The sequence below is a fragment of the Haliotis asinina genome, chromosome 1 (genome assembly GCF_037392515.1).
Source record: "Haliotis asinina isolate JCU_RB_2024 chromosome 1, JCU_Hal_asi_v2, whole genome shotgun sequence".
In the NCBI taxonomy this organism is placed as follows: Eukaryota; Metazoa; Mollusca; class Gastropoda; order Lepetellida; family Haliotidae; genus Haliotis; species Haliotis asinina.
The window spans coordinates 28681901-28695889 of record NC_090280.1 but is presented as its reverse complement, the minus strand read 5'-3'; the positions used below and the strand labels follow the sequence as shown (position 1 = coordinate 28695889).

General features: G+C 39.7%; 1 protein-coding gene across 1 annotated transcript; it reads left to right on the top strand.

Moving 5' to 3' along the window:
* The first annotated feature begins 588 nt into the window (after positions 1 to 588).
* Positions 589 to 8383, top strand: LOC137271642 (putative ankyrin repeat protein RF_0381). The gene is made up of 3 exons (XM_067804081.1): positions 589 to 681; positions 3392 to 3476; positions 6432 to 8383. The coding sequence occupies exons 1-3, from the start codon at positions 589 to 591 to the stop codon at positions 8381 to 8383; spliced, it is 2130 nt and encodes a 709-aa protein (XP_067660182.1).
* The last annotated feature ends 5606 nt before the right edge of the window (positions 8384 to 13989 follow it).

Genomic DNA, 13989 nt, shown 5'->3' with positions numbered 1-13989 from the left:
ACTTATGTTGGTAAATGGCATTTTTATGGTGAAACTTTCGAAGTACCCCACATCAGATAAAATTGACTGTCCGATAAGAAGTGGAAACCTTAACAAGCCATCTCGTTCAAAAAATGTTAAAATATATATACGTAGTGATATCGTGATTGTCGACTGTGATATTTCGCTTATTTTCTTTTCCGTTCTACAAAATGGGCGATGCAGGTAATATTTCCGGTTGTTATCAAATTTAGTTTACGAACAGTAACATGACAAAATGGCATTTAGTCAGTCATATAAACACATATAAATGACGATATCATGAAAAGGCTGTATATTTACTTGTTTTGGAAACATTTCATTCTGTCTGGACTACCGCACGGAACATGTTTTCAGTTGTTAGCTTCAAACAACAACATGGATAAGTGCGGTTTTCTCAATCTTGGGAATATGTTCCTAATTTTAATAACGTGCCTAACTTTCGATGTGGCTATTTGTCAACCACCAGATAGGTCGACCCATATTTCGGTATTCTTCAAGAACACTGGCATCAAGTTATGCCAAAACAAATGTATACAAAGTGGCTGGTGTCGAGCTCTTGTATACACTATGTCGACTCTCACTTGTTACCTATCACAAATTGATCATGATGCTACTGCAAGCGAGACACATTACTTCGTTGGAGCAAAAGACTTAGCAAAGGTAAGTTTCTTTGTGTTTTTTTGTCATGAGCGTTGCCTTTCCTCGTTGTGGCTGTCATTATCTCTAAGCGTTTGCCCAAGGAATGAGACTTTCATGTAAAAGTTAACAATTCGCTTACATCAACGGAAAAAAATCCATTCTGTCTCAGGAAGATGTCATTTAAAGTCGGATTGTGTTCCAATAGGCAAAAGTAAATTTATGCAACATAAGTTGTTCAACCACAAAACGAACTTGAGCATTTGTAAACAGAATTGAAATTATCGTATTCTCTCATACCTCCATTTGTCAGATACTACTCACACTTTGCTAAGGATCACAGTTTTACAGCACTTTGTACTTGACACGTGAGTAACCATAGACATGGTTTTCACGGCACCAATCAACCATTTTGCAAATCATGGAACGAGTCCATTACAAATAAACAACACATGTCAATATCACATTTGGGATCCACGAGATGCAATGACATACTGAAACCTAGTATCTATGGTTACTGAAAGGTTCGATATTTAAACCAAAGACTCTATGATTAGAATCGTTGATTTGATCCTTAGCAAGGTATGCAAAGGTTTCTGCACATAATGCATATGTATTGCCAACTTTACACGTAATGTTCCGAATACGAGGACGTGTATAATATTATCTCAATTTGTCGTGCACCCTCACACTTGTCCACACGTAATATACTTGTCCACAAAGTACTTTGATACTGATAAATCCCTGCACCGCTTTTGACATCAACCACGGAAAGTTTTTGTCATCTGCAAGTAGGAAATGACGGAATTCTTAAAATAAACAACGGGCTAAGATATTGCATTAACAGACATGACATGTAGCACTATAAAAGGTCCCCTGTATGGTATAGCTAAATCTTTCGTGATTGTGAAAAATCACATCCCATTCGGTCTCGAGAACTGTACCACATCTTCACCATTTTCGGGTCTGGTTTCTTGACTGTAAGTTTGAATATCTGTCTCATCATTCAGTCGTGCAAACCAGCTGCCTGACATCTGTCTTCTTTTCATGGACCCTAACCTGAAGAACCCACACCACCGTAAATATTAAAGAGTTTCCACTGAGATGAATGTCCTGTAAATATGTAAAACATCTGGTGCGTTTCTTTTGGGATCACTTAGATCATAGACCAGTAACTCAAGGACGCATTCATGGCACCTTTAGTGATGAAACCCCAATTGGACTCAGACTCAGACCTCACACGCTACATCCTTATCTCGAATCTGACCCTCTAAATCAAACATTATGGAATCAGAAACAAAGGGGCCTTGGTAAACCTCTTCAATCCGTATGTAAGTACCCTACTGCTAGTACAGAAAGATATTCTTTGTTCCATGGACTCCATCCGTGCTCCAGTGTTGGTACTTCTCCCCCTCGACCTCTCTGCTGCATTTAACACGATTGATCACGAAATCCTGTTGGAAGATTGTGTCGGTGGATTAGGTCCTACGTAACAGGACGTTTCCAGGCTGTGGCGGTCGAAGGAACACGGTCCCCGAGGCTGGAACTGGCATTTGGAGTACCCGATGGACCAGTTGTTGGTCCAATCCTTTTCACAATCTCTACCTCCTCTTTTGGCAGAATTGCTAAGTTTCCACCTATACACTGATGATAAACAGCTAATCCTGGGATTCAGTTCAGTTTCAACTTCATCTTTTGAGATCAACTACTGGATGAGAATAGTATACTTAAAGCTCAACGATTATAGAACGGAGCTGCTCATCATTAGACTGAAAACCAGAAAACCCTTCCACCACAGTATTAGAGCCTAGGGTACGTGATAAAGCGATTGTGTATACATGAACAAGAAAGATTTAAATCCCTTCCTTACGCCTTTGCAACATCCACGTTCGCTTACTGCAACAGCCTTTTGTTTGGATGCAGAAGCAGCATTTTGGACAAGCTTCAGCGAACACATAACCACCAGAAAACGTGTTACCCACACAAAGGCGTACGAGTATATAACACTTGTATTCAATGACCTACTTTGGCTACCAGTCAGCGACGTAACTGACTTCAAACTCCTATTGTTTGTCTCCAAGGTCTTGCTCCAGAATACATCCGGGGCCTCATTACTCCTATCTGCTAAGGAGGACATTACGATCTATGCCCACACTCTTAGTGATTGCCTTCTCAAACACGCTGAAAGGTAACTCTGCAAAGATCTGCGTTGTGGAACAAACTTCCAGCCTACCTACGTGACAAGTCCAACTTTACAAGTTTCAGGTCTGAACTGAAAGCCCTTACGTTCAGGAGAGCATACGACTAAGCGCTACTGAGTGGTTCTGTGGATTAAGGTGCTATAGAAATGCCTAACTGATTATTATTAGTCATAGGCATCTCTTACACAGGTGTAAATGGAATATCATGATGTTGCTGAATCGCACACGCACGTTACGTAGAAACAGTGTAAATCGCAGTCGACTGAGATTGCTGCTTGTCAACATGTTAAAACACACATGATAAGGCCAGGAGCGGGAACAAGCATTTTAATGTGACAAAAAGGGGACTAGGAACTTGCCACATTTGGTATGCTCTCGTGGGTGGACATGACGCTTCTGTTATGTCTTTTGGTATTATCGTCAGGGACTGCATTATGATATTTATTTTAAAATGTACACAAAATAGCTTGCGATATAAAAATAGGGATTGTTTAATAGAGTCAAGATACGTGTCCTACTTGCTCCTGTTTCAGATCCGAGCTGGTTCCTGCGAATTGGAGACCTGCCCAAGCATGAGGTGTCTGGAGACTCGAACTGGCAAAACTGAATGTGTGAAAGGTAAATGTCCAGCATGGGAAATGTGATGTGATAAAAATGTCGGCATCCGAACACTCCAATCACAAACTTGCAATCAGTCACACTTTGATTATTTATTTAGACTTTGCAGGGATTTGAACACGACTGTGCTGCCCTCAGGATTGTATAATATCCTGCAGTGCATCAGTTTAAGAAGTGTTTGAGGGAAAGCATAAGGGCGACGTAACAGGGAGTTGGTAATAACACAACTCTCTAGGTAATTAGAAATATCCGTACTCAATTCTCGGCGTCTGTCTATCTTTGTACAGACAAATGAGATGTAGAATAGAAACACATTCCTAAGCGTTCATTATATCTGTAAAAACGCTCTTGTTTGGGTATTTCGTAATAACGGATATATAAACGTGATTAAGTTCTGATTCTGGACTTCACTCGTTCGTTCATTCACAAAGGAACTAATGGTAAAAGCCTCACCCATATGTTTCCTCGTTGAAGCAAAATGGATGGATGCCACTTTTAGAACGATTTGCTGAACTGGGGAGTTCGTATGAGTCAACCTGGAATAAAACTAACAGACTTTAACTTCACCTCAGAATTGGTCTCCTAATTCTGACATGTTGAGAATCAACTGCGATCACAGAAAAGTAATGGATTAACAGAGTTACGACTTTTGCAGAAGAGGTGTGAAATGTATGTAGTCTAACCTATTAATGGGTTAGATGCATCTATGTCATCTACGTTTGTCTGATCGATCATGAATAGGATTCACATCAGCGATCATGAAAATATTTTTCTCGTTTTGATGAATGAAAAACTGACATCAATGATTAGTCCCTCGTAAACACGTGCCACTGATTGGATTTGCATTTGTCAAATTCTTTGAGGACGAGGAGGAGGAAGACTCAAGGTTTACCTACAGACCTATTATTTAGTTCGATTTTAATCATCGCGGTCTGTAATAAGAGAATCAGCAGGACATCTGTTTCAGCAATAAGTGCATGTTGGATTGATGTCAGATTGTGAAACCAATCATTTCGTGACCAAAACAATCAATCATTTCGTGAAAAGATTAAGAGGGTCAGTCATCTCGCGTCATTTTGTGTAGCAACAATCATCTTACTTCAATCAGTTTGTAAAAATTTTCAAACGCGGATCTTTATTTCAACATCACGTATTGTCACTAACAGTTAAAACTATTGTGGCAGTGACTGTTGCACTTCACAGCTTTGCTTCGGGTGAGTGAGTGAGTGAGTTAATATTTAACGTCACATTGGCAAATTTGCAGCCTTGTCGTGACGAGAACGATTAATTAAAAAAAAATACAAATGAATTAATAGCACATACATTGTAAAAACCTGTCAACGAAGGACAGTAAAACTAGCTAGAATATCACAGGGTAGAATGTTATTAGACAATGTATCTACAGAGGACAATACCATTTTAAAAATGAGCTATATGTTGCCAACAACTGAATGTACATTACCATACTAAGGACCATGGGGACTTACTATACATTTGCTTCCTGTATGGACCGTAGCTGGACTTACATCATCCCTTCAGCCGTTAGCAATTTAGACAAATCTAGTCATACAGTAAAAGAACACTTATTCTACGATTAAAAACGTGGAAAACTTAAATGAACATTAAATGTTTTGGGACTTATGTACCCTCTCAGGGGGACAAATATTTTACAGTACTTCAACCCCCTTTGACAGTACAGCCACTATCGATTTGATTTACTAATTTACTCTTCCAATTATAAAATATCTATTTACATTTCACTTAACAAATCTAATTCCTTTAAAATGTAATAATTAAACGAGGACTAATATTGATAAAACGATCCGTAATATTTCGTGAATTAAAATACTGATCCCTTGTGATGGAATACTCAACACAGTCAAGTATGATATGCATTAAGGGATACAAAACGGATGATCCTCACCTTTAAGCAAATATTCATGTGTATATCCTGTGTGGCCAATGCGACATCGCCGCATGATTACCTATTCAAATCTGGACTGACAACCCAAGAAGGTGTAACCAATATAGGGTTTGACAGCATGTAATTTATTAATACCTACTTGAGTGTCACACTTATTCTGCTTTAGATCACGAATGTAAGATCTGATGACAGCTTTATTTTTAGAGTATGGAATAAGAAGTGAATGCTGCCTTGGCAGCAAGATCGACCATTGTGTTACCAGAAATGCCAACATGACTGGGTAACCAGAAAAAGACGATGTAGAATTGGCCAGTATCAAGGTCATTATATAATTCAATAATTTCTATTGAAAGTGGACGTTTACATGATGCGTTTTTAATAGCCTGAAGACATGAAAGAGAGTCTGAATAGATTATGTACTGTTTATACGTAGAATGCCTTTGAATATATTTAAGAGCCGTTAAGATGGCATTTGTTTCCCTGTCAAAATAGACAGCTAGATTATCGGGTAATCTAGAAGATTTTGTTCTGGATTCAGTGACACACAGCTTTGTTAGCCGAAAGGTTTTACTAAATCAAAAGAAATCAATTCGCATCGAATAGGCCTGCTCTTGTTTATGTGAGATGCCACGGTTCAGAATCCTTGCTGCGTTGTTGACACCAGCTTATCGGTTGACTTCAAATGCACGTTACTAAAGGCCTGGCGATACACGTTTTTCTCACTTCGTGTGGTCACCGAGGCATGATGGAATAATATGACTTTTGTACTCCCTGCGCGCGGATCGTGAAGGTGTACATGGTATTTTATCACGTGAACCAAAACTCTACATTCTTACATGAGGCTAGTGTTATCAGCATTGTCAACAAATTTTCAACTCTATTCATGATCCATTTCCTTTCAAACACGAAATATTAGCAAACTGAAGAAAGTTACATAACGGAGACGCTGAAGATGTTAGTATAATTATTTGGGCACATACGCCACAACCTTTCTATCATGCCTATTTCATGTACTGTCTGATACATTTCAGAGAAACTCATTCAAACGCAAGCGTATACTGAACCAAACACCACACTCTTCGATGCCTGCATGGTTGGAGATTTGGCCCGAGTCAAGTCCATTTTATCTGACAACAAGACAAATGTCAACTCAAGGAAGGAGGACAACATGACACCAGTGATGTATGCAGCACAGGAGGGACATAAAGAAGTGTTTGACCTACTTGTCAGGGAAGGTGCCAACCTGTCTTTAGTGGATGATGAAGATAGGAACATTCTTCATTTAGCTTGTACTGGGGGAAATGTTGACGTCGTGAAGTATGTCCTCATGCAGAAAATTGTGAGCGTCAACAGTCAAGATAAATACGGGTGGACACCAGCAATGAAAGCAGCATTTTCCAATAGCAATGATGTGTTTGGCGTACTTGTGGAAGCAAGAGCAGATCTGGTACTAGTGAATGACGAAAAAGAAACAATCCTTCACGTGGCCTGTCAGGGTGGTAATGTTGACATAATCCAATACCTCCTGACAAAAGACATTGTGGACATTGACAGACAAGATGAGTCCGATTGGACACCAGTTATGCATGCAGCAAAATGTGGACACAAGGATGTGTTTGACGTTCTTGTTGAAGGAGGAGCAGATCTGTCAATAATGGGTAAGAACAAAATAAACACCCTTCACTTGGCCTGTAAAGGGGGTAATGTTGAGATAATCAAGTACCTCCTAAAGCATGACACTGTGGACATTAACAGTCGAGATGAAAAAGGTTGGACACCAATTATGCATGGAGCCAAATTTGGACATGAGGATGTGTTTGACGTCCTTGTTGAAGGAGGAGCAGATCTATCATTGGTGAATGGTGACAGAGAAACTATCCTCCACCTAGCCTGTAAAGGGGATAATGTCGAGATAATCAAGTACCTCCTGAAGCATGACACTGTGGACATTAACAGTCGAGATGAAAAAGGTTGGACACCAATTATGCATGGAGCCAGTTTGGGAGATAAGGATGTGTTTGATGTCCTTATAGATAAAGGAGCAGATCTGTCACAAGTGGGTGAGGACAAGGAAACAATTCTTCACCTGGCCTGTGAGGGAAATAATGTTGAGATAATCAAGTACCTCTTGAATCATAGTATTGTGGACATTGACAGTCGAGATGAAAAAGGTTGGACACCAATTATGCATGGAGCCAGTCATGGACATAAGGATGTGTTTGACGTCCTTGTTGAAGCAGGAGCAGATCTATCATTGGTGAATGGTTACAGAGAAACTATCCTTCACCTAGCCTGTAAAGGGGGTAATGTTGAGATAATCAAGTACCTCCTGAAGCATGACACCGTGGGCATCAACAGTCGAAACATGAACGGTTGGACACCAGTAATGCATACAGTCTTTGAGGGACATAATGATGCGTTTGGCGTTCTTGTTGAAGCAGGAGTAGATCTGTCGCAAGTAACCAATGACAATGAAACCATCCTTCATGTTGCCTGTGAATGGGAACACTTGGGGATAATCAAGTACCTCCTGACCCATAACACGGTGGACATCAACAGTCGAGATGATTGGGGTTTGACGCCAGTAATGCGTGCAACCGTGATGGGACGTGAAAACGCTTTTAACTTACTTGTGAAATGGAGAGCTGATCTATCACTACTGGATGACTGCAATGACAACATCCTTCATTTGGCCTGTAGACGCGACAGTATTGAGATAGTCAAGTACCTTCTCACAAACAACATTGTGGATATCAACAGTCGTAATGGGGACGATTACACACCAGTAATGATTGCAGCACGTGAAGGATATGAGGCCCCCTTTTTCTTACTTGTTGAGAATGGGGCTGATCTAACAGCTATGAATGACGCTGGTGATAACATTCTAAATCTGGCTTGTGAAGGGGAAAATACACATATAGTGAAGTATGTGTCCACACGACACATTGTTGCCACGCCTTACAGGGAGGACGATCCATGTTGAGTGCATTTTTGTCACATGTCAAGAAATGTTTGATTGTGGGGAAAGGAACTGTTCTCTCACCAACTGATGCCAAAGGTGTCATGTAGGTTACGATCATACTGATGCTGTTCAGACAACCCAGAAGTTGCCCCACGAAGTGTTGTACTTCTATCTCCTTCATTAAAGTCAACTTTAACATATATACGAAAGGTGATGCATTCTGATTTTAATTATTCTGCTTAACTACAATCATGCAACAGACTTTTACAATCCACATACAATGATAACGCAGGCCATACTACCTGTCACGTTGGCAAGACAGCAAGATAACTAGGTGATCACAGATATGGATTTAACCTACTACGTAAGTTAAATAAGGAGAAACTTTATGTAAGAGCAACTTCTTTAATCGGATTGAGCGACGTTTTGATACAGCTTCTTGTATCGTAGTCAAGCAAGTAAGAGGCAGATAAGACAGGATGGCACATATATATTGCTACGAGCGTGTAGTTTCTGTATATTTTGTTACTAATTCAGTAATAATTATTATTTGATCACAACATTTAGTGTTTTGAATAATAATTATGATGGGTCACATTTCGTTTAACAGATGGTCAGCACATTTAGGATTCTGGTTTTCCGGAATTTATCTGCTCCTAGTTTTCTACGTGTTTAATTCCGGGAGACTTATTCGAGGGCATTCTAGAGCGTTGACGGTGGTCGTATGTGCCCGAACTTTCGGGAAATGACTGAAGGTATATATAAAGGCTGGTTGCCGTGTCACGAAGGACACATCATTGGAGTTAGATCATTGCCAACAATCCATCAACGCCTTATCTAAATCATCCGTTGTCAGACCGCTCACTGTGTTTACAATCTGGATAGTTGACTATGACTTTGGTGAGTTTGCTATATTGTATTTTGTGACCCATTGACTTAGATTTTGTCTCTCTTGAGTTGTACTTGAAATCAGTATTGTGAAATTGACTTGTGACCTTGTATACCTTGTTTTCGTTGCATAATAATACATAATTTGAACGTTTATGACTTGTCTTTGTTCTGTTTTGCTGGTTCACAAGGGGATTTCTTACATTGTTTGTCATGGTAAATTCTTAACAATATGTACAGAAAATATTTAACAAAAACAACTGGAACTAGTTGGGCAGGACAGTATTTACATGTAGAAGCCATTAACAACAGACTATGGGATGTACAGGGTTGGAGAGTATAGACCTGTTTATATAAGTTCTTAGGATTGATTGATAGTTAGTATGGAAGTACAGGAGCAATGTGATGACAAGGGATTACATGTAGAGGCCAGTGAGTGGTACAGAGCAGGAGAGTGGGACATGTTTCAAGCACTTAACGTTCGTTGATGAGTTCGTCATATGCTGACTGGATGATGTAACCTTGATCTCTGTTCATCTGGAGTCAGTGTCGTTTGACGTGGATGGCCTATTTTAATTTCCATTTGGTGAAGTCGGGATGGTTGTTGGACAGTAGTGTGTATTCTGTCCAGTTGATGTGGTGACTGGGGTTGGACTGAATATGTTCTGATATAGCTGAGTTGTTGTCTGATTTGTTTGATGATGCCTGGTGCTCTTTCACTCTGGATGTTTCGCTGATATATGATTGTCCACAGTTACAGTCAATTTTGTCGACAACACCCTTGGGGCTGGACTTTCTGCTTTTGGAGTGGTTATGTCCTTTGGCCTGTAGAAGGTTATTTAGAGTTCGTGAAGTGGAGAATGTGGTTCCTATATCGGCTTGTTCCTTCACGAGTCTGCTTATTTGGTGTGAGGTCTGGCCAATGTAGGGGATAGAGATTTTTATCTGTGCTGGCCCTGTTCTTGCTACAACCCGGCATAGAGACTCTTTAATAAGAGTGTGCATGAAATCATGTTTTTAGTTTTGACCGTTGTTGCACTTCATTGCCAGTGGTGGTGAGAAACATAATATTTTTATCTCATGGAAACTTACAACAAATCTTTCTCAACTAAATTTGTCATTTTGTATCATACTCTATAGAAAACATCCATTTTGTTAACTAGAGTAAATACGTTTGTTACGAATACACTTATATCGAATCAGCGAATATAACTTACTGTTTGGGAGATACAGCCACTTGCTATACTCACACCTCGAAATTCGTTATAATGGCGGTTTACTATCTTTATCATCACATTGTTGAGTGTAACATCGTTCTTGTTGGAACATCTCCAGTACCCAGCATAGGGAGTCCTTCGGGATAGGAGTCATGGTATAAAAGAATGCTCTTGACATAAACCGCAATTTTAATCATATAAACGCGATACTTTACTCCGCCCTGTGGGTGACTGATTGAGTATGTTTTGACGCCGCTTTTACAATGTCCTGGCAATATAAAGGTGGGACACCACAAAGTCGCATATTTCATCCTTGAACGAAATCTAATCAGATAACAGGAATTTGATAGTTTTTTCAGTTTGATATTAAACCAGTGGCAAGGTGACAAGAAACAAGTTAGGCAGAAGTCCAGCTTACAGTCACCGTTTTTGCAAAACTGTTTGAGTCATACATACATCGCATCAGTAAAATGTCAGCCAAATATGTCTCACTTCAACATTTCCAGAGATACTGTGTGTGGACAGTTTAATAAAAGAAGACTATTGGGCGGCTAGTAGATGAGTTACGCCATCACTCGCGATCCGCGTTCTTTTCGTTTTCTTTGTCCGGAATGGTATAGTGTACCATTCCCAGTTTTGGCTCGTCTTTGTAATGGTCGCCGAATAAACAGCATGGTTTTGAGAGATCGGCGTTGTGTACTGGCGTGGTGGCAGGTAAGTTATTATTCACATCAATAATCCGACAAGCAGGATTCCAGTGACATCGTTTACCCTCATATCTTCACAATCGGCGGGCAACCCTGCATGAACAAGTGTATTTCAAGACATTTTCGACTTAGGTATTGGTATTACACATAACCTCGTGAGTGGTTGCAAATTCGTGACATTATTGAATCGAAATCATGCCTCAAAATCGGGCTTCAAAGCAGTGGCAACTGACCAGACATGAAACCATAAACTCTTTTGGAAACTGGCGCCAAACTCTCGTGTATATTTTGTCGTTAGATGAAATTTTTACCCTTTTCTCGCGCAGGAAAAAAATCTGCCGTCAGACCTACTCGGGGCTTACATGATGATGACGAAAGTGTCCCGCAACGACATAGAAAAACAGCAGTGCAGAAAAATATGCAGCTAGACTTGTTGCTCGGTCAGATTGCGAATTATTGCAGCGTCATATCCAGAAATTCTATCATCAAATACTCCACGTCTGTTCATGACGTATGGCAGAAGGTCAGACAGCATTATGATATCCCGTCCACAGGATTGCATTTCCCAGATATCATGGCCATAAAACTTCAGACGGATGAACGTCCAGAGGATTTATGTCAAAGGCTTGAAGCCTTTATAAAAGACAACCTTCTCACTACCGGATGTGACATTCAACAATATGGTCAGGCACCAGTTGTTGATAAAGAGCCCTCACCTACCATGGAAAATATGGTCGTTGTGTTGTGGTTACATCTGATCCATCCTGGTCTCCCTCGGCTTGTTAAACAAAAGTATGGGTCTGACACTGGAGATTTCACAAACCCTATCGTCGTTGCTTGACGAACTGCGTAGCCTTGACGACACTAAAGCCTTTGGAGCTTATACGTCCACCCACCTACTAGTCACAACCAGATGTCTGGAAACGTTAATCCCACAGTGTATAAATACTGTATCTTGTGCTTATAATACCCATTGCCTTAGGAGTTGTCGATACCTCCAAGATTACAACACGCGTATGATGTCTTGCAGTTCCAGATTTATAGGTTAGGAGGAAGACAACACTAGTGAGTGTTCAGACGCTGATTAGGAAGAGGTAGAGAACCGCATATTCGATCATCTCAATGTTAAACGTGTGAGTGAATGCTGTCACGGTCAAAACACTTATTTTCATAAAACTTTAATTTTCAAAACCATTTTTCAATAAATTTCATTTTTGTTATTAAACCAAGTGTAATTTTAATCCTATTTTGTTTAATACCACTGCCACTTTATTAACAACCCTTAGGAGTTTTCATGTTTTTCATGTTTTATCGTATTTCAAATGTGCTTAGGAGCATATGACAATATTTATGCTTTAGACTTTTGAATGAGTTTTGGAAGAGGCAGTTCAGACATTTGCCTTTTTAGCAAGTTAAATTCTGTTTATGGATTGCAATTTCTTAAAACTTTGTTCTTCTACAATTTTCAGTTAATCTACTGTAAAAGACAACGGAAATTTGAATATAAGAATTAGAATTGGAATGGATGGAATTGATGGACATGCCAAACAGGTGGACATTCAATAAGGTCATACCTACATCCATATGATAGACAAGAATCATGTTGTTCGCAACAAAAGCAACATAGCTTTAACACTAATGGACATTTGTATTATTGGACATCGCTATTTCTAGATAGTGGAAAGATAAGTGGATTTTATAGGAAATTGTAAAACCCAGACATTAGGAGGAATTGGAATCAAGAATGCTGACCAGAACAGAGTTATCTGATGCTCTGGAGGCCAAAAGTAAAAGGGTTCAGTTGTCTATCTTCGGTCAACCGAGTAACATCAGGTAAAATCGCCCTTCAGATCCTGTTTCAAGGTCATTCCCTGCCCGTTTATAGAGTGGAACATTAAACTGTAGACTAGACTATGTATTGTTAGGTTTCTTTTATTACTGTGAAGTTGGGTTAGGGGAAAATTAGGAGTAGGAAGCGAACAAGGATTTATAGCTTTTGGGTAACGTTTGTATAAGAACAGGGTTGGTTTCGGGTTGGCTTAAAAGTACAAGTTTAACTGATCTAGAATCAACCTGTTGATGCGATACTGTGTCATTTATCAGTTGTTAAGTTTTTGTTTGTATTTTTCTACGTATTCTGTTTTGTAATAAATTATTGTCAGTTGTTTGCTTGTTTCTGTTATTTACCCTACTTGCCCGATTAATGAACTGGGATCAGGCTGAAACACTACATTTTTAAAAATAACAACGCAGAGTCCAACGAAGGTTGATTAACATCTTGTTCCTACCTAATTATTTCTCAAACTCAGCTGTCACTGGGCGAAGGTAACGCACATCAAAACCACGCTAATTACATGATAATGCCCGACAACAGTGCGCAAGTGACTTGACAGTTTGAAGAAAATGTTTCTGAATGATGACAGGTTCAAAGAAGAATCAAACTTTCATGACAGATGTACTGTCCAAGAATTATGTTTAAAAGGTTACGATAGAAGATGGTGAGGCAGGACATAGATGGTACATCCCTCATCACGGTGTATATCATCCATGAAAGCCTGGTAAGATACCTACCAGGGAGTATCTTTGAATCATATGCTGCTGCAAGGTCCCAACTTGATGAATGAATTGACCAGTATACTTCTTCGATTTTGCCAGGACTCCATTGCAATCATGGGCGACATTGAGTCTATGTATTACGGAGTCAGAGTACCTGAAGAAGACCGTGATTACCTACGCTTCTTCTGGTGGCCTGATGGGAATTGTAATGAAGAACCAGACGTCTACAGGATGTGTGTATATATATTCGGTGCTGTAT

Bases quoted from the DNA above. Each gene is read 5' to 3' on its own strand.
- LOC137271642 (XM_067804081.1), top strand. From the start codon at position 589: ATGTCGACTCTCACTTGTTACCTATCACAAATTGATCATGATGCTACT. The intron at 682-3,391 runs GTAAGTTTCTTT...CTCCTGTTTCAG, and splicing joins GAGCAAAAGACTTAGCAAAG to ATCCGAGCTGGTTCCTGCGA. The intron at 3,477-6,431 runs GTAAATGTCCAG...GATACATTTCAG, and splicing joins CAAAACTGAATGTGTGAAAG to AGAAACTCATTCAAACGCAA.